A 22,242-nucleotide genomic window follows, 5' to 3' on the forward strand; every position below is an offset into this window, starting at 1 on the left:
TGGCATGTGTGTTTGTGTGTTTGTGTGTGTCTGTGCCAGGGCTTATCGTCTCCGAATTGCAGCTAAAATGTTCTCTCAAATTAATACAACAATCGACCATCCTGCATCCTCGGACAGCAGCAGCAGCAGCAGCAGCGGCAGGATATCTCTTAAATATTTAGAGCAAAAGAAAACCAAACACATCCCAAAAATTCCAAGAAAATTACTTTCGAGTTGATTTATTTGCTTGGATTATTTATATGAAAAGAGAAAAGCGAACGCTTGGACATGATAACCTTAAACCGAAATAATAATTGAACAGCAATCGAATTGCTTGAAAAATACAAAAATAAAAGCAAAAACAAACAAAATATCATGCACCAACAATTGTTTTCAATTAAAGGAAAATTTGCATTTAATTGTGAAAGAAAATGGGAGAGAACAAAACAATTGGTTTTTTTGGTCTGGCAGCAAAAGATATTTGCTTTACATTTTAAAAAGAAATCAATAAATTTTGTAGAAAACTTGTTTTTGGCTTAAAGAATGAATTTTAGCTCAAATAAAATGGCAAATATACTCGTGATATTTATAAAGGAAATTTAATGGGTGCATATGCACACGTGCCTATTAGTTTTTGGATCTAAGGAGTGTGGCATAGTGAAATAATAAAATAATAATAATTATTATTTTTTTTTTTTTTTAATTTACTGTGAAGGCCGCCCAGCTGCTGCCTGGAGCAGCTGGTCTTTCAGGGTTTCTCTTTGCCAATCAATTCTGGCAATGTGCTCAGGAATGTGCTGCCCACAAAGAGCTATCTAGAAGGTGCTTGAACGCGACCAAACGATTATAAGCTGCCACCCATCTGGTGTATCGCGCTGTGGATGGGTTTATGCTTCAGTTTAAAGGAACTAAAAACCGGAATTAAAATCGTAATTGAAGCCTGCACTCGGCAGCAGCGGGAGATACTCCCTTTGCGTTCTCGTATTGAGAAATCAAAAGAGACAAATTATTTTTTATCTTATTTTCATTGCTGTTGCTGTTGCAATATGATATACAGCTGCAGCTGCAGCTGCAGCTGTGTGTGCTTGTGTGTGGCATGAACTTGTGGATGCATGGCACGTACGTCCATCATTGAGGGGGCAGCCACTGGGCAGGACAGGCACACAGGCACACTGGGGCACTGGGGCAGGGGCAGATGTATGGATGGGTGGGTTGAAAAGTTAAGCTGGGGCATTAAATTCAATGGACAGGCAAGACCGCAGGCTACAACGGTCGGTGCCTTGCTACACAACAAACTTGTCTCCCCGCCTCCTGTCTCCTGTCTCTGCCCAACCCAAAAAGGGGAAGTTCGAGTTGGAGCCCTCGGAGCCTCCCTCGCACAGCATGTGTTGTGTCCGCAATGCGCAACAGGAAACGATGCCACAAGCAGCAGCAGGGACACAAACGTATCCTTCAAGTGGTCTTCATCATCAGAATTGTTTTGCCCTACTGTTTGGCCCTATCTCGTTCTCGTTGTTGAATTAATTGACCAAGTTTTGCTTTTAAACTTCGCTTCGCATTGCCCGCAAATTGCACTCATCAAAACCAAGCCGCTAAAGGACACAAAAGGGAAAGGACCCCGAGCATGGGTGGTTGCTGGGTGGGGGGAGTTGCTGGACAGGTACTCTCGAAACGGGAAAGGCAAAGTAAATGAAATTTATCAGCATTAGGGAAATTCTTTAATTACATTTCCTGCATTGCGTGGAATGTCAAAATGGTGGAGTGTCCTTGCTATCTACATCGTCCTGCCGCTGGCAGTTCCCCTCTCCCTCTCTCTCTCTCTTAAGTTGGCTCACACAGAAGGAATGAACGATCGATCCTGTTGGCTCTCGCCGCGCCCCCAACTCTTTGACGCTCTCTTTGTTGTCCTTGTCCCTTCCTTCACAGGCTGCTTGCAATTAAAAATAAACATCAGCAAAGGCAAAGGAAAATTTCTCAAGCCATCTGCTGGCTTTTTGCCATTTGCTTACGTTTTTTTCTTTTCTTTTTTTCTTTTTTAGAGTTTTTTGCACTTTTTTTTGTGCATTTTTCTTCTTTTAAAACGGTGTCTGGAAAAATGCGGGCAAAAATATTGTGTGTGTGTGTGTGTGTGTGTGTGTGTGTGTGTGCATGTTAACGCTTTTCTAATGAGCTCGACTTATGACCGACGCAAGGAGAGATAACCCAAGTAAATCCCACATTCTCCTACTCGCACTCGCAGTCGCCGTCGCACTCCTCTGTCCTTCCTGCCCTTTTCCCGCCGACACAGACAGGATGCATAAATTCCAAGCAATTTAAGGCACACAAACACTTAGATACACACACACACACAGAGAGAGAGACAGAGAGAGAATGAATGTGTGGAAACAATGGGGCACTTTTAGCCCTAACTAAGTGCTCCCCTATGCCCACTATGCCCACTATGCCCTCTGTGCCCCATTGGGAATTGTTTGTTCTTAAGGCTTCTAGGCCGTGTATCTATGTGTATGACTTAGTGTGTGGATGTGTGTGTGTGTGTGGAGGTGTGGAGGTGCGTGGCAGATAATTATATGCCCAAGGATAAATATTCATGGATATTGTTGTTTAGTGTTTACGAGCAAACCGAAAGCCTGCGCTGTGTGCTCTAGTGGTATGCAAAATGCGAAATGAAAAATTGGAAGAACACACGAGAAATGGCAACAGACTCCCTCCCAACGTTAAGCACTCACGTGTTTTTTTTCGGTTATGGGAACATTAGTACAGAAGTTTCTAGCGGAATTCAAGCTTACAAGCGTAGACCGCGCGAGAGAGCGCGATCGTGCCGTTCTATGAGCGCTCTCTGAGAGTGATTACAGTGCGCTGCAACTGGACGTTATTTGAGAGCGGTAACAGGCTGTTAACCTGGTGTGTTAACAGCGCTGTTGCTCTGTTACAGCTGCTGCCCTGATCATTGTGAGGAATATGTGGGTCCGAATGTGGAACTAGTGGAACAATCGAACATTTTACAATAAAACTGTGAGCAGAGAACGTTGGCTAGCCCTGGGAACGGGTTGCCCGAGCTCTCCTGCATCACTCTCCTGTGCAGTGTTCTCTTATCCAACATCGTCTCGTTACCTGTAGCTTATTCCCTTTCGTATTTCTCATTCCATTCCTTTCTTTTTGTTTGCTCTCTTTTTTGCTTTTGATTGCCCGCAAAAGGGAACTGGAGCTGGAATATACAAAAATGTTGTTCTTTACCCACAAGATCAACGTCTCACATGCCACACACACACGCACACACACACACACACACACACAGGCCCCTTCTCCAGACGTTTCTTTGCTTGTGCACACAGAAATGCCAGAAACTGTAGCACACTTTGGAGCGCAATCCGCATTCATTGCCGGGGGAATTGCAGGCAGGCGTCCGAAATAAGCGCGAGTTTTATGGCCTAATGAAGTTAAGCAGCTTAACCCCTAGTCGCCTTCTATTACTGCTTTGTGTGTGTGTGTGTGGCACGTGACTTTGCTAATTGAATGACGGAGAAGGAGAGGGAGGGGGAGTAGCAAAGCGCAGAGAAGTTTCTCTTAAATGTAGAAAATATAATTATCATCCACGGCAGCGTGCTCATGTCGTGAGCTCCCTGTATGCCCTGTATGTTCCCGTAACTCATAAATAAATAAATAAAATTATTTAATTAATTGCACGCACACAACAATCGTAAAGAGTGGCCTGAGCGTGAGTGGGAGAGTGGCACAATTGATACCCAAAAGCCATTATATTTTCCACTGAGTGCCCAACAGCTCAGGCATACCCGCACCCGCCCCCATGCCACGTACCCCATGGAGGGTCGTCTCTCTCTCTCTCGAATGATTGCGCTGCTCCTCTGACATCTGTCAAACGTTTGATTTGTTATGCAGCCAGGGAAGGGGGGAAAGACCTGCCTGTAAATGTTTTGACATTTATCAAAGATAGAGCAGCAGAAAGTGCTCTCAATGCTCTCTCTTTCTTTCTTTCTCTCACTCTGTGTGGCTTTCTTTTTGGATGGATATGTGGTGGTGTTTCCGTATATGTTGCAGGTGGCAAATACCTTACAAATGAGTTGCAAACACAGGAACACACTCGCAGAACGAAGGCTGCTTTCCTGTTAAAACACAAATGATTGATTATCCAGTGGAGTGCTGCTGCTCCTTTTGCTCCTTGACACTGGAATGTGCTTTGCCCTTCCACTGTGTTCAGCCCCACCACCCAGCCCACCCCACCCCATTTCCTGTTCCTCCTTGCCTGTTTATATTTATTTCCCATCGAACGAGTCGTATGAAATTTTAATGAGCTTTTGATGCAAAATACGCGTTAAGCTGCTTGTCGCATTATTTATGTTAAATATGTTCAATATTTAAATGCATCGCTTCGCTTGGCATCGCTCGTGGCATCAACAAATCTCGCCCTTAATGCCTGACGCCTGACGCCTGACGATGCGCTTAATTCATTTGCTTTTATTGGGGCCAATCGAGTGAAGCTGCGGCGCCAGTGGGGATTGCTTGTGGCTCGATGTTGCATGCCATGCCACACATACAACGTGTATAGATGTAGCATGGAATTTAAGGGATACGCAGCCAAAATGTTGGCACCATTAAAATCTTTGTGCATTAAAATCTTTTTAATGTTTGGCAAAAGGAAAATGGAGTTTACTTTGGAATATTTTAAAAATAAAATAAAGTTAAATATATAAATAAATATATTTCACCCATTGCTATAGCGACTCCCATGAGAGTCCCATGAGTTAAGGGACAACGGCTGACATACGACAGAAGAAATAAATGGAAGATATGGCTGTAAAGCCCAAACGTTCAGAGTTTTTATTGGAGCCGTTGCAGCCTCCTTCTTTGCCACTCTGCCTCGCGTGATATGTAACAACCTTCACAGGAAATGCCATCTGATATTATTTTTTTTTAGCTGACCAAACCAATGCCAAAACTTAGTGGAACCCGAAATAAATTCATAGAAACTTCAAACATTTGATGGCTAAATTTTCACAGAACTGGCAGCAGCGAATGTCAGCCAATATAAATCCAGGAATATACTCTTAACATATTTATTTGCTTAATGGAATTGTGATCAAACAGAATGGAGCCCCTGCCCCTCGCATCCATTTCAATTCATTTTGATTGACACTCGCGTTTGATGGCTTAAACCCATCCATCGAATGTCCAAAAGGGGGGGCGGTAAAACTTCCCGACTGGGAGCACGCGATGGCTAATTGCACGCCGAAGCATGAATTGTGTATTCGAATTTGCGTCTGTTGCAATTGAGAGCCATCTATGTGCATGCCACATGCCACATGCCACAATTCCATTGAGGAATGAACGTAAATAATATATGCAAAATATTTGATATTTGCAATGAAACGATTTGACTGGCGGCGGAATTATGGCGGCTACTCAATTATGCAAATTCTCTCAACAATAACATTGATGTTGCAAGCACCGGAAGCACACAATGGAACGCACAGCAGCACGTAGCATGCACCACTGACCACACCATTCATGCACCACAAACCATTTAATGGAGCCAAAACACACACACAAACACACCACACACACACAAAAACAAACCATTGAACAATGCGCCAAAACTTTTCCCAGCCGTTTGACACAAAAACAAAGGCCTGAGCGTGGCAAAGAGAGGCAAAGAGTCTCCAAGAGAAAAGGGGAATACTCTTCTGCAACTACTGATTGGCCATAAAGCAACGGCCTTTCATTGGGTTTATTATCTATATATTTTTCCTAAATTTATTATAATGATTTTCATATACTTTTAAAATGTAAGCTTAAAGATTTTTAAAAGCTTCCATGTATTTCCCAAAATAAAAAAAAAAACTGACTAAAGTTTCTGAAGCATAAATTCAAAGAATTGTGCAATAAAAAAAAGTTTATCTGCCAATTTTTCTGTGGAAAAATTGCATAAACATTTAAATGTGAATTCGTACAAATTCTTTCCACAAAAATTGGTCCATAAATCGATTCGGCAAATAACTTGTTAATCAAATTGTTCGCCAAAAAGTTCCTTCAGGAACTTTACCAAGAATAAAAACCAAATAAAACCAAAAAAAAAACCCTTGACGAATGTTTTTCGTGTAATAAATCCCACGATAAATCGTTTTTCCCAAAAAAAAAAGTGCAGTGCTGCCCTCCAAGGAAAATTCTGGGAAAAATGCATGAAAAAATACGCATCCATTTTCCGTGGAATGGAAAGTTGTTTTTATTTATTTCTGTTTCCAGGGAAAATATCTCATGCGACGATTATGGTATTATCTTCGTTAACGTTTCCCCATAGCTCATGTATCCAGTGGATGAAGGGTTTTCACTAGAGAAAATTGTGCTGGGATAATGGCGGAAGGGTGGTAGGGAATTCGGGGGAAATCGTGCGCCCCTTGTTGACATTGTTACGATTGGCTTCACTTTGGGGACTCTGCAAAATGTTGAAATTGTTGTTTATTTGGATGCATATTTTTGTTGCAGTTTTTGTAGTCATTTCTTTGAGACATTTGCATATCTAACAGATAGCGACTGCAATACAAATAAAAATCGAGCAAAATAAGCAGACAGAGTGGTGAGAGAGGGGAGAGAGAGAGCAGCAAGTGGTGGAGTAGGAGGAGTAGGAGGAGAAGCAAAGTGCAACAGTTGCAGAGTGTTCCAAAATGGAATCAAGCTGAGTGCATGGCCTGGTATTGGGATGTAGTTTGTGGATTGGGTGTTGGTGTCGGTGTCCATCCTTCCGTGCATGTTTCTGGATAGCCCTGACCTCCCCGAACACGACCCCAAAAATGAAGCTGCAGTTTGCATTTCGCAAGAGGCGACAACTTCTGGCCTGCCTCCAAAAAATGAGCAAACAGCCGGCAAACATGAGGGCATCCTGGCATCAGGCATCACTGCGCGTTGACACAAGCCAATGGAAACAAGCAAAGGGCCGTAGAGTTAATATTTACAACTTAAAGGATACCCTGTACTATGATTTACAAGAATAAAAGCATTGACTTAGCACACACTATGCATGCATACATACATACATACATACATAACGGATCGAGCGCCGCGAGTGAGCGCACAATTTTGTTCGTTCGCTTTGCCTGGAGCGAGGGAGAGACTTTTTTGTGCTTGCGAGCACATTTACCGTATCATTTGACTGCCAGACGTGTGCTCTGCTCTGTCTACACAATATGTATGTACATATGTATGTGCATAAGTATGTATGCGGAAGTTTTGCTGTAATTTGCATTGGTCTCTGCTTTCGGTGCTGATCTGTCCGCTCATAAATATTTCGCAGGCAGAATGCAATCTCTCGCTCTCTCGTTCTGTCTACAGTGATGCGCGCTCGTGGTGTCGTTCTGCGTGGGTGGAGGAGAATGAAGGAATGCAAAAACAAACTGAGAGGCCGCTGCTTTGCAGTGATCGAAGTAAGTACGAAGTAAAGACTGCCATCGGAGATGTATATTCGGCTGTGTGTTGATTTGGACATTGCTGGAGGTGCTCCGCCGTTGATGCTGAGCTTTCTCTCTCACTGTTACATACACCAGTATAAACACAACATACCCTTGGTGCTGTCCCGATTGCGGGGTATAATTAACTTACACACACAGACACATGTGTGTTTGAGCAGCAGGGAGAGTTAAGTAGTGTGGGGAGGTGACTAGAGCGAAGGGGGAAGGGGGGAACGTAATGTCACCATGACCCTGACTTTTCGGCAGCAGCTGGAAATGAAGGTGACCCACCCCCAATAACATCCACCACTTCCACCGATTCCATTCAAAGAGAAAAACTTTTTATTTGACTGGCTCCTTCTTGCTGTTCATCTGCCCACATTATGGCATTTTTGCTGATATTTGCCGTGTGTCGAATGTCAAGCGCAATGCATGAGAGATCCCCAAAAAAACCCTTTGAACTACCCGAAAATAGGATGCGCAGGCGGAAAAGTAGCAAAAGTTTTGTGTGTGTGTGTGTGTGAGTGTGTGGAGAGGAGAGAGAAATTCCACAGGAGATTTCATAAAAAGCTTTTGAATAACCAAATTATTGGCCCGAAGATGATGGAAAAGGAAAACTTTTGCTCCCCTGATGCGGGCCACTGATTAACACTTTCGGGAAAATTCCTCCTGCCGCTGCCTCGGCTCCTGCTGCTGCTGCTGCTGCTGCTGCTGCTGGTCATTGAGGCGTAAGATGACTGAAAAGGCAAGTTTTTCCAACAGCAGAAAAAAATATATGTAGAGTTAACAAAAATTTCAATGTGAGTTAACCCAAAGGATACCCAGGCTGCTGTTCTGGCTGAAAGGAGAAGAAGAAAGTCCCAGTCAAAGAGAAAGTTGATACAAAAGCGGGGCTCGGCCCCCCCCCCCGAAAAACTTCATTAAGACAACAATAACAAAAAGCTTTTTGGCAATCTAATAAAACATTTTCACGGCTCGTCAGCGGTTGAAAAATTGCGATTAACCGAGGCAGTACGTATATCTGCGCCCTGGCAGTGCCTGAGTAACACGAAACGAAGTGAAAATACCCTAAAAAAAGTGAGTTAAAATGTTAAACGAGTGGCAAAAAGAAAAACAACAACAACAACAAGGAGTTTCTCCCCATTGATAACATTATCATCACGTTATGGTTTGGATAATGTCACACATCGTGGGAAGGGGAACGGACGAAGGTGTTTTTTTTTTGCTTTTGTCAAGAGAGCAGAGTTGCCTGCTGCTGCTGCTGCTGCTGCCACAGAAAGTGGCATGTGTGTACCTTCTTTGTGTGGAACGTTTCAGGAATTGCGTTTCCCCACTGCACTCTCTTTTATTTTCTGCTTTATTTATGATTATTATCATGTAGTACTTTTTTTTTGTTTACATATCTGGTGAAACGTTCTCCTTGGATACAGGTGACACAAGGGGAATGGGTTGTGTGGCGTGGTGTGTCGAGTGTGCGTTGGAGTGTCCCGTGATGGAGATGTGATGTGTGATGTGTGGGAGGGGGGCGGCACTTTCGTTCCTTCTTCTGCTGTTGATATTTCAATGGAAACTTAATGGAAAATGCAAAGACAAGCTGCGATAAACTTAAGGTATAAAGGCAAAGAAAACCGAAGTTTGAATTTCAAAAAAGATAGTCCCCATCAGTCCATCGATCCTTCTCCTTCTCTTACTTTAGTGCCGATAATCTCTTTTCATTTTCTTTAAATTTCCTTCACCCCATTAAGTTTTCTTTTATTCACAAATTGATGAAGTTTTTTTTTTCTTTTCTTTAGACAGTCCCGGGTTCGTTGTTGTGCTTTGTGCTGCTTCATTGTTTAATAGTTGCATGCCACCTCAAGGTTTTTGCGTCATTTGTCAATCATTTGATGGCAATCATCCGTGTCCGCCCATCATTCTGTCCCCCCATCGTCCCCTGGTGCTGCTTTGAGTTGAATGCACCATTGCCAGCATTGTGCCCCGGTCCTTGTGCAACACTTTTCTGTTCTGCTGGCACAGTATTGCGGGGCAGCTAGGCTCCTTGAAAAATGCAAGTTGTGTTTGGAAAATTTTCTCACTCTACATGATGTTTCCTTGCCTCTAATGCTGCCTGCTCCCTGCCTCTGTTGCCGCTGCCTTAACTCGTATTTATTTCATTTCATTTATTCCGCCTTTCGCGTAAGCAACACAAACACATACAGCTGCAGCTGCACTGAAAGAAAATGCAGACAGTAGATAGATGTCACCAAATCTTAGAGATCTTTCACCCTATATTTATGCACTCTAAATATGTGTGCTCTGCTCGTTGCTCTTTCGCATTTCTCGCAGTGCACTTAAGCTGTTTTGTTGTGGGCAGTGCAGTGGGCTCTGCTAGCCAGCAAATCGGATTGTCTGCTTGCCCAGCGACTTGGCAGCGTACTCCCTTAATGCAGAAAGGCAGACAGCAGACAGCAGACAGCAGACTGCAGACTGCAGTCCATGCCTGCTAGGGCGCTGGCGCCCACTTAAGTATGCTAAGATTTCCGTTGGGCTGGCGCTTATTGCAACGCAAGATGGGCAAGTGCGGCAAAGTGGCAAAGTAGTGCAGAGGCAGTGGCAGAGGCAGTGGCAGAGGCAGTGGAGGCAGAAACAGCATCAACAACAAATATAAATATAAATAATGAAAGACAAAGTCATTTTGCGCCACAATGACAATGGCAACACTCTGGCGACACACACTACAACGTGCCACACACTCTCTGCTACACATTCGAGAGATCCACAGATACATTCCCCCAATCCCACCCCCCAGGTAGCACTAGCTCTCCCCAGATATGCTTATGGGACACCCACAACTGTAGACCGTCTCCCTATGGCAACATCTCCCTTTCCGTGGGGGATTTCTGTGTGGGTTTCTGTTTCTATTTGGTAAAGCGAGTGAAATATCTGAGGCTGTTTATTATCCAGACAATGAAAATACACACAAACACACACACACACACACACACAGAGGAGATGTACAAACACAGATACAAAAGCTAATACAAACACACACACACATTTCGAATGGGATAGCAAACCAAATCAAGCCACAAAGCGAAGCCAAAGTCCCAAATGGAAATGTGCTTCAGCCTTCTCTGTTGCACTGTGAAATTGATGGAGAGGAAAACCCAACATTTTGTCACTTAGTGAGCGGGAAATTCTAGCTCTTTTTTGTCACCTAATGAGGGGAAAGAGCGATTTATAGAGACAACTGTGAACAACTGTGGACATCCTCGTTCGTTCTAATGGGAAATAATGTAAACGGTGACTTTTGATGGAAATTAAGGCAAATTAAATTAAATTAATTAATTAAAATTAACATAACATTTAATGGGAAATTCTCAATGGACAAAGCGTGATTTTTGAATGGATAAAAACTTTTAAGAAAAAAAAGAAGAACACTTCTAATTATCGTACCAGATCTAGCAATTGCAATAATATTTGTAGATTTTCGATCTATTTATATATAAAAACATCAAAAAATTGTTCTTAATTTTGTGATCAAATTTGAATAATTTCTATGTTAATTGACACGCAAAATTGCTAACCAACCGACCGAGGAGGGCTGCCGTATGACGCGGCACTTGAGACATAGTGGAACAACGCCGATATAAACAGCACTGTCAGTGTAAGCATCGAATGGGAAAGAGCTGCAGAACTGTGACTGCGAATAGAAAAAAAAACAAAAAAAAAGAATGGCAAAAGGAAATCAGAGCAACATGGGGCTGGGGCTCTGTCAGCACTCGAATTACCTGCAAACGATCGAATTATACGCGCCTGGTGCTGGAGCGAATGTTGATTGCTTTTGCGATTTGGTGGCAGGCTGGTGGCAGGCAACAACTACTCGTAGAATAAACAATTCTATGCACACATCATCGAAATGGAGACACAGATACTCTCGCCAATAGAGACCCAATACACATTCAGGACACGCTGTCTGCCGCACGCACACAGACACATACACACATACACATACAGATGCAAATGCTGAGAATAATCGCAGACACTTGACTCGGAATGAGTGCGTGTGCAAGGGGGGGGAGGGGTAGAATGGCAGAACTATTTATGAAGGACATTTATGGCCATTTTGAATGCTTTGATTTCTGGAAATGAAAGCCAGAAAAACCAATTCCCCACCAAGGGATGTCCCTGTTTGTTTTTTTTTTTTTTTTTTTTGGCGGGGGGGGTGGGGATATCCCCATGTCCTCAGAGCACTCGACGATACCCTCTAAATGAAGCAATCACTTATGCAAACCCATTCGCATTCGCATTCGCATTCGCATTGACATTCACCATCACATTCCCGTGCCGAATAGGTCGCGAAAAACTGTGCCTCTCAAAAATGCAACGAATTTTTGCTGCTGTTGTTTGACAACAGTGGCAACAATTGCAGCTTGATTGGCCTGCCACAAGGCCCGGCTGCCACCGCAATCACCAAGGGCCATGAAATTGCGACCAAGAGAAAACACACTGTGTGGAAAACAATGCCAGGAAATGCCCCATGCATATGTAAGTAGGCGGCAATGCATATACGTACATACATACATACATATGTATTTTTCCTTTTGTTTTGTTTCTTCTTTGTGGTGTGTGTGTGTTTGTTGCCTGAAGGAACACAACAGTGCAACAGTGGCCACTAATTTGGTTAGCACTCGACAAACAATACGCCACAGAAAATACACGTGGATACTCTTTGTAGGATAGCTTTGCGGAAGCTACAATCAAAATATATCATACTCTTATTTACGTTCCTTTGTGAGCATCTCCCCCTACTCTACTCTCCCTCCTGCCCCACCAACAGGTGTGTACCCCACAATAGTGACAGCAGCAAGGGAATGTTGTATTCACGCAAGTGATTGAGAGAGAGAATGCTCAGCATCAACGACAGAGTACGTCCAGCAATGTCCAAATCAACACACAGCCGAATATACTCTCGATGGCAGTCTTTACTTCGTACTCGCTTCGATCACTGCAAAGCAGCGGCCTCTCAGTTTGTTTTTGCATTCCTTCATTCTCCTCCACCCACGCAGAACGACACCACGAGCGCGCATCACTGTAGACAGAACGAGAGAGCGATAGATTGCTCGGACAGATCAGCCAGCGCTGAAGCAGAAACAACTGTAAATTACAGTGAGGAGGGAGAGCAGAATGCTCTCTTTGTTTCTTCGACTCTTCAGAAAAGTAACAACAACGTCTACATATTATTCTGAACGACGCCACTACATGCACATGTGCATACAAACCTACATAAATGTCGTAAATAACAACACATAAATACATACATATGTACATTGGTATTTTAACATTTAATGCATGTGATACCACCTGTGCGCTCTCAGACCCCGATGGTATTTTAGCATGCTGGGTCCACTGCGGTACAATTTCTTAGTAGTACAATTTCCCAGCAAATGTTTAACTCTTTGACTCCTACACAGCAATTCATTTAACATTTTAACCCCACCCCCACCATTTGCCATTTCCATTTTCATAGACTCTTCCGTGGCCTTGTGGCTTAACTTCTTGCGGATTGCGTTGGTGGGACTCCCTGGCTCTTTGGCTCCTTGGCTCCATGGTGGCCGAGCTTGTGGTTCCTTCCTTCTGGTTTTCATAGCTCATGTCCCCGGGCGGTTGGGAAACTGTTTTGGTGGGAGGCGCGCGCGCTAAATGGAGCCGAAACCGAGAGATGTAGGGGGGTGAAAAATGCAGAAATGCTGGCGTGGCGTGGCGTGGCGAGGCGTCACTCGAGGGGATGGACGTGGCTGGCTGTAACATGAAGTGAAGTGAGGCAGGAATCCAGCAAGTGGCACTACAAGAAATGACTTTGCCTTCTCCACTGTGCTCGGTGCTCAGTGCTCAGTGCTGCTGGTGTCTTCGTCCCTTAAAGTTGCCGCCCTCTGCAGCTCGCTCAATTTGCTGCTGCTGCTGCTGCATAAATAAAGCTTAGGTGCAAATTAAATTTCGAATTTTTCGTTGTGCCTCACAAGTGTAGGTGGGACAGGGGGGGCAGAGGCACCTGCCAATGGAGTGGCCATGTCTCTGCACTTGTTGGTTGGCTCCTGTGTTAATCGGCAATGCGGTTTCCCGATTTATCCAAATAAGAAAAAACAAAAAAAAAAAAAAAAAACCGAAAGGAAGGGAAAGGGAAAACCCCGGGATAAACATGTCTGGCAAACACAAAAAACAACAAAAACAACAACAATAAATTCACATCCAGGTTGATGGGTTTTTCCACCCCAGTCGCACCAACACCAACACCAACACCAACCCCACGCAGTTTTGTGGCATGCCAAAGGACATTCATTACACAGAACAGACTTCAGAATTCAGGACTTGCTTCTTCCTCATAACACTGGAGGCCTGCGGATGATGAAAATTTCTCACATAATTCTCGCACTCTGTTTCTGGCATATTCTTTTATGAAATTTTGATGGAATTTCTTCACCCTACGACTGAGAATGTTAAGGAGTTCGTTTAGGCGTGGCAAGTGGTAGATAAGGGAACAGTTTTGTTTTTTGGTTTTTGTTTTTGGGAGATTCTTAAAAGTACGATAAGTAAATCGATTACACAATGATGTACATATATGTATGTACATATGTATGTGGTATGTACTTGTGTTTGCATATGAAATCTATATACAAATTGTAAATTCGTGTGGAAAAAAAGAAACAAACAAAAACTAGTTTGATCCACAATACTAAGAAAATTTTCAATGTATCGATTGATTAAAATATCGATAAATATCGATTAAAAATAGTTTAAAAGCTGATAAATTTAAATGATCGACACTCCATTTGGCTGTCTATATATTTCGGGATATTTCGGGATATTCTTGGCAATAAAGTCTGTCATGGATTCTCCAATGCAGTGAATATTATGTGCCATACCTAATACCCATTTCTATATACATACCTACCATACCATGGTCTCCTAATCATCTTTCTCCTGTATATTGTGACCCCCTTTTATCCCCCGTTTATCGATCAAAATTATCGCATAAAAAGTTTCGTGGGCAAAAACCGCGATTCCATTTGCCTTTTTTATGGGCAACATTTTCATAGGGCCATTGCATTTTCTACTTTATTTGGCATCTTTATCCAGGTCACGCATCAATGAGTTCTCCACCCCCCACCCCCCAAATCATCATGTAAATGCGCCCCCCTTTTTGGGTGCAGTTTATGGGGCAATTTGGCACATGAGAATATTTCACTTTCATCCGTTCATTCTTTTGCAGAAGAGGAAACCCGACCAAACCACACCACACCAGTCTACGGCCTTCAAGATGCAGACAAATGTGCAAATTGACTCGAAGAATCTACGAAACACCGATGACAATTTCCGCTCACGCGGCCATCACATAACCATTGAGGTGAGTGTCTCCTCTATGTACTATCTATTATCACACATATCCTTATGCCACATTGACAGCAGGAAACTTCAGTGTCCAGCATATTATTAATTATAGTTGCAAGTTTTGTCCATTTTCCCATCTGTTGTCTGTGTTTGTGTTTGTGTCTCTCTGGCCAGCACATCGACGTTGTTTGGCAGTGCTGTTTATGCTCCGATGATGTCCATGGCTAGACATGATTCAAACTTAATTAATTATGGTAAATATGGTAGAGAAAATGAGGCATACAAGATAGTCAGTCCAATGCCCTGCCCTGCCCCTGCCCCTGCCCCTGTCCTGCCCATATGTGCGGTGGCCTACGGCGGTGACTACTTATACGATGAGGATGCCCGTCTACGGTGCTGTTTATCCAGATGTTGGGCTGCCTCGTAATTTGATTCGTTGTGGGATGATTAATTCATTTAGCATAATTTAGCATATATTTCGAAAATCTGAGAGAATAATTAATTAAGCTCTCATTAAATTTAATTAAATGCAGAAAATTAATCCACTTAATATTCCAAATGCACAGCAAACAAAACAAAAAAACTGAAATAAATATTTCCAGCTCTTGCAGACGAAATATATATTTCCATAAACTATAAAAACAAAATTTATATTTACATGTATGTATGTACATATGTATACTGAACGTAAGTATTAATTAATTCTGTGAAATTTATTCCATTAAAATCGCAAACAGCATAAAAAAATAACAGTAAATCAAGTGGCAGAGGAAGGGGCCATTCATGCTGAAATGTGTTTAATTTTCTTTGATTTTTTAAGTTTTAAAGTTTTATACACAAGGGAATAAAAGATAGAAATAATTTTGAATATACATAAATCGATGCAGTGTCCTTTTCCTATAAGGTCCCTGTTTCAGTTCAAATATGTATAAACATTTGCTTTGAATCTGATAGATGTACGAATAGTTTCTGAGAAAACTAATCCATATCCATTTTACATATATGTTTGGAGTGGAATGCGGCATCTTCACTCTCAAATTAATTAGACTGGAGAGAATGAATGAATTTAAATGAGTCGGAATTGAGATCTCATATGAATGAATCGATTTACCGCTTTAGGGGATAAGATCAATGGATTAAGCAGCGAATATACGAGTCATTCGAATGTGTTTCCATTCGAAGGAGGCCCTCCTCCGTTTCGGGCTAAGTTCCCGCTCTAAAATCAAATATTTTCCTTGCCAATTTGTTTACTGGGTGAAATGCGAAGGAAAGCTTATTGCAAGCTCCATCCCATTGCCTGCAGAAGAGCTTTACTGCAAACCGTCTGGCGATGCAAAAGAGAGCCAAGAGACGGGAATGCACCGCCACTCTACTCTCAGAGCATTTTGATGCACAACTGCGCTGAAATTTGGCAGCATGAAATGAGGAAGAGCTTGGGGCAAAGCTTGGGCGCGCATCAGACTTAACTAAAGTTGGAATTTATTAACCTTTCGAATTTGTTGCCAATGAGTGGCTTTCATACATCATATTGGTCCTGAAACATTGGTGGTTCGCCATCGCCGCCACGGCCAGCGGAAAAGAGTCCTGTGAAACGGCTGTGGCCATGGGCCTGGCCTGAATATTGCTCACGATCAGCATCCTCCTTGCACTTGCGTTTGGCTGTTTGAGTGGCAAAAAGGAAAAGGAAATCAGAAAAAGATTCAGAATTATTTGTTGCATATTTTTTGGGGATGAACTTACTACCCCGTAGCGTGTAACGAGGCACAAAAGTGGCCAGTGCATTCATCATGAGCAGCAGGAATACGAGTACGACTATAAGAAATTCGTACATGTATGTAGTTGCCGGTAAATACATATTTTAAAATTAGTTTCAAACTATAGAGTGGATTGTTGAACCCCAAATTGAGTATCGGATCAATGCTATTGGGATTATACATTAAACATAAAGATAAAACAAATTCTAGAGCAATTATTGTGGTAGGCAGTGGTTACTTTTGAAGCGAACAATTAAAGCTTCAGAATGATACGCCATTCGTGGCTTCTTCAGTTCAAAGAATTTTCTATCCAAGAAACGATCTAGACTCTAGAGTTTACAATTTCATAGATCGATTGACTTTTGCGCGATCTTTAGCAAACCTTTAGTATCAGTAAGAAATCCCGCGAGAATGTGCCAAAAAGATAATCAACAATGTAGAATATCGATCAGTTATTTTTCTATCGAATTTCTTATATAGTTTTTGGTTATCTATACAAAAATGATACTATAAATAATTACTGATTTAATTACAGATTTTTAACATTATTTCTAGTCGATAATTAAAATCGATTATTTCCATAGATTATTTGAAATTATTTTGAACTGATTCATTTATCGATTCAAATTTTTCCAATGCTTCGGATCGATTTATTGATATGTTTCAATCTTGAAACTTGTATAATTTTATATATGTAGTTCCAAAAGATTTTTGCCAAGATGTTTCCCTATTACAATGTCTCGTAGAGGATAATTTATATATATATGATATATATGTAGATGCAACAAGTGTCCACACTGCCAGAGAGAGAGAGAGAGAGAGAGAGAGCGAGCGAGAGAGTGCTAGAGAACGAGACAGAGGGAGATAGATACAGACAGAGAGCAAGAGAGCGAGCTTTTGCAGCCTCTGCGCATGCTCTCCTATCGTGTAGCTTTGAAGCTTCGTTCAAAAGCTGCTGGCGCCTGCAGCTTTTTCCCTCACAGCATCAGCTGTACTTTTAAGGCGAATATGGGGGGACATATGGTTTTTGTTTTGTCCTGGCTGCTGGCTGCTGCCTGCTGCCTCCCTCGTCCTTCGTCCTGCCCACCTTGGTCCTTTCGTTTGCTCGTTTTTCTCAATGAATGCTCTTGTGCCCAGGAGGATGCCCCTGCCTGCCGCAAGTGTACGAGTGTGTGTGTGTGTGTGCGGGGGCGTCTCTTGGATCGTGTTTCGTTCGTGTTCCATCAAGTGCGTCTTGCCACTGCCGCTGCTGCTTGCCACACACTCTGCCACGGCCACAGTCAGTCGCTGGCAACATTTTGGCGCGTGTTGACATGCGAAGAGTTTCTGTTGGTGAAATACCGCGCGACGCTAACGGGCGACGACGACGCTAACGCTTTTTTGACCGTTACAAACGCTTTAAGTTCTCGTGCGCTCGCTTCCTGCATCTTCTTTGCCGTTTCCTTCAAAATCAAATCCGTCAAATCTTAGAGCCTAGAAAGCAACACGCAAAAAGCTGCAGCAAATCATCATCTAGTTCTTGTTTCGTTTTCGTTTTTGTTTTTGTTTTTTCGAGTGTGTTTTTGCGTGCATCAAACCAAGAAAAAGTAATTAAAATAAAACAAAATTCATTTAAAATTTTCTACATTTTGAAACTTTTTATGGCAAAGTCTCAGATTATCCAAAGCTAAATCTCTGCGGCGGGGGGACATCAAACGAAAGGTAGTCGCGCAATTCGACCAACCGAGGGGCGCTGCTGCACGTCAGAAGCTTGATGTGTGTTTGTGTGCGTGTGTGCCGGCATTTGGCGCGTAAATAAATCTTCTTATCAGCTCAGCTGTTAAAAAAAGTTCCAAAAAACTTCCACTCCCCCCTTCAAATACACAACATGGGTTCCATCAAAAATAAATGATAGCATAATGTGCTAGATGGTACAGTGGAAGTTCGACAGCGCGAACGACATGCGACGGCATTTAGCCCCAGGAAAATCTTTCGTATTGGGAATCCTTTATGGCATAACTTCGCCTGGGCTCTCTCCGCCAAACGAAAGCTTATGCTCAGGCAAAAGTGCAATGCAATCAGCGGATGGGCGCTGCTGCATAACGCGCGACGTTCAATTGGAAGCATTTTCTGTTCTAGAAATAAATATTCGGTCTTATTGCGTTTTGGGAGTTTGCTTCATCCCGGAATCTGGACACTTTTGTAAACGTTTTGGGTTCATTCTGCAACCGCTTGATCCTTGGAATTTCTCGCTTTCCTTCGCTGTGCCTGTCCCCTCATAATCAATATTCTGTCGTTTGTTTTATTTGGTACAAGTTGGGATGGATTCCACGCGCTCCCTGTGAACCTTTGGCTGTCCGCTCAAGGCAGCTTTCACTGTACATGGGCTTGGGTAAGAACTGAGGCAGTCTGTGTGCGTCTGTGTCTGTCTGCTGTGTCTATGTTAGCCATTGTTTACATTGTCAGTGGCAGAGTGGCAACAATGGAGAAAAGCGACAAACGAACTGTGAACAGAAATGAACGCACAAGAAATGAGAACACAAGAAAGAGCATGAAACATGAGGAGCGAGAGCCGAGACGAACGTGGAGGGGATACGGGTAACCGTGTAATGGCAACCCTTTTATTATCATTATCCTGATTATTGAGAGCCTGGCTTTTGGGCAGAAAGGAGAAAGGACTGTACGAATGGATTATTAATTTAATATTTTGCCACACATCAAGCGAGTCCTCGTGTGTGGGGGTGTCCTTCCCCTTCCACTATTTGTCACATCCAATTGAAGGACACTGAAATGCGTGTGTGTGTGTGTGTGCGCGTGACAGTCCTTGTGTGTAGGGATTTTAAATTAATATTTTCCCTGCTTATACCAGCTGTCTGGGTTTGCTGTCCGGCGACTGGGAGCGGTAGCGGTAGCCTGGGTGCTACTCGCAACTTTAACTGCCGGGCAGTTGCGATTATTAATCAAATAATGCCAAAAACTCGACTCCCTCTCGGCTTAAGCGAAACAAAAGTCGAGGCCAGGCGGCGTTGTTGCAAAACTTACACCAAACTTTTCCTGGCCCAGCAGTTTGTAAAGTTTTCTTTGCATTCGAGTGTAAAAATATTGAAGTCATCTGCACTCACAAAATATCCATTCGAAACGCAATAAAAACTAAGCTAAGCAATTGAGCATCGATAAATGCATTTAAAAAGTGCTCTTGCTAAGCTCAATTCAAATTGAAATATAATTAGTTGTAATTGTTTCATCGATTTGTCATCGAAAAATGTCGAGGGGCGGAGAATATTTTTCCTTTTGAAAATTTATCGAATAATTGATAACAGTGTTTCTTATTAATTTATAATAATAATTTATCGATCGGCTAATCGCTAACTGTCGATAAGTTATCGCCATCGGCATTGATTTTCGGCAATCATCGATGAACATTTTATTTTGAAATTTTCCATTAAGTGCAATAATCAATATTTTCTTTTGTGCAATCATCGATTATTCATCGATAACACATGTATATTTTTTTTATTGTTAATCGATAATTATTTCTTATTTTATTTTCAACAATCATATTTTTTTTAAAATTCGTGATAGTTAATATATATCGACGATTATCGATTAACGTTCCGATAGGCAAAGTAGAATTTTGAGTGTGCATATTTTGTGTGTGTTTGGGCCTGGAAAGGCCAATGATCCGCCCCATACCCCACCAGAAGCAGCAGCAGCAGCATCCGACCAGCCGACTCCAGGCCTCTCGAGTGTCAAACTGAAATGAAAACGAAAGCAAAAGCCAAACTGTGCATCAACGAGTCCTTGAACCCGAACCAAATAGGAGACATGACATTGGCCATGACCTGTTAAGGTCAACTTGTGCTGCTGCAACGCTTGTTGCATGCACCGAAAGATGGAGTCGAAGGCAGAAGGCATAAAAAAGGCAGACAAAAAGCATAGAAAAGAAAGGAAAAAGCTGAAAAGAGCAAACGAAAAGCACACAAAAACAAGCGTAGAATAAACCAGAAAAAGAAGCAAAGAAAAACCGCACAAAGCAACAAAGCAAAAGCCAATCAAGAGCAATATGCCCCAAAGCGTGGCATTTGGAATAAAAAGGGTTCAACGTTCAACGTTCAACCCACCAATTTTTGGAGGGTCCGAACCCAACAACAACAACAACAACAACAAAAAATAATACAAAAACTTGTTCAGTGGCCCGCCTCAAGCAGGCAGCATTATAATAATTTCAATGAACGAATCTTTTGCCAGCCTCCACGCCTAATTCTATAAGATACTTGCGTTGAAGAGGCAGGCGCCTGCTGCTGCAAGTGGAATCCGAGGTCTTGAGTCTTCTCATTTGTTTTTGCCGTTCTTTGGTGGCTTTTCGTGGCTTTCTGAGGGCCGATGTTGCTGTGCCGGCGCATTCGATTGATGCGTCGGATGCGTCGGATGCGGCGGATACGTTTTGAGCAGGGCCTCCAGATAGGCCTTGTCATTCTCGTACTTGACCTCGTTCTGGTGGTGTCGGCGCAGTCGAACGGCCAGCCACCAGCCGGCAATATTGACAGAAACTTGAATGGCTACCTAAAAATATATACAGATGTATATTGAGCGCTAAATTGTTTGATTTGATGAGTGATTGAAGCTGCTGCACATACCTGAACAATGTTGATAACCAAAAGCATAGAATCGCCAATGCCCTCATCTAAAGTTTCATAACTTGCCGGGCCACGCGACCATCTGCTACGCCGTTCCAATCGCACGGTATCCGAATAACCCTGATTACGCAACACATAGCGATAGTACAGCGTAAAAAGATCCAAAAGGGTCAGGAAACAGATGCCAGTGGAGTACTGTGTGGAGTGGAGCACAAGAGACAGTTCAAAGATATAGAAAAAGGATCGGATCATTCCATTTGGGGTTTTAAGTTTGTACTCACAGCGGCCACACCCCAAACGGAATCATAGAACAGCGATATGAAGCCAGCGAAGGCCCAAACGGCCAGAAAGATGCCCAGGCAGACGCGGATTACCAGATATCCAAGAAATTTTGTCTTACTGTAGTACAGAAGCAGTGTGCTATTATTGGCGGCCTTTAGCTCGCCATCAATCTACAGAGGTGAGGGACACTGATTAAATATACGTTTGCTCGGCCAGCGGAGTGAACGGATAGCCCACCTGCACGAGGAGCGTCAGGCAAACGACCAGCAGCTTGAGCTTGTGGGTGGAAATGCAGCAGCACATGATCCAAGCAGCACTCAGCAGACTCTCTGGACTCTCTGGACACTCTGGACTCTCTGGACTCACCGGACTGTACTCTCTGCGTGTACTCTGTAAATGAATTATGTTGCGAGTGTGCAGTGGATGCTATCCAATCATTTGGCTAAACTTTTTAGATCCGAAACGTAATCCGTTATCCGAAAACGTATACAAAAATTGTATATAATATATATAAATTTGGTCGACAATTGTTGTGACAATGTAGTCAAATGTAGTCAAATATAGTCAACGATTTCCCCAATTTACATATGCTCGTAGGTACGAGCTGTGGCGTTCCTTCTAGAGTCTTTGTTTCACTCCCTATTGGCCATCTTTCTTGCGCGTGTTCTGTCAGAGGAATCGCGTCGCTCAGGATCAAAAGGAGTAGCTTCCATTGCCGCTATGCTGCTGCCCCGCTGCCACATTTTATTCTGTATGCTGTGCTCTATAGGGCATTCAGTATTCCGC

At 42.8% G+C, this 22,242-nt stretch overlaps 1 protein-coding gene across 1 annotated transcript; it reads right to left on the reverse strand.

Moving 5' to 3' along the window:
* Positions 1–20,725: 20,725 nt before the first annotated feature.
* LOC111065015 lies at positions 20,726–21,997 on the reverse strand. Its single transcript, XM_022352949.2, has 4 exons — positions 21,694–21,997; positions 21,456–21,626; positions 21,175–21,369; positions 20,726–21,100 (listed from the first exon to the last, which is right to left on the reverse strand). The coding sequence occupies exons 1-4, from the start codon at positions 21,757–21,759 to the stop codon at positions 20,870–20,872; spliced, it is 663 nt and encodes a 220-aa protein (XP_022208641.2). The 5' UTR covers positions 21,760–21,997; the 3' UTR covers positions 20,726–20,869.
* Between the last annotated feature and the right edge of the window lie 245 nt (positions 21,998–22,242).

The sequence above is a fragment of the Drosophila obscura genome, unplaced genomic scaffold, assembly GCF_018151105.1.
Source record: "Drosophila obscura isolate BZ-5 IFL unplaced genomic scaffold, ASM1815110v1 contig_73, whole genome shotgun sequence".
In the NCBI taxonomy this organism is placed as follows: Eukaryota; Metazoa; Arthropoda; class Insecta; order Diptera; family Drosophilidae; genus Drosophila; species Drosophila obscura.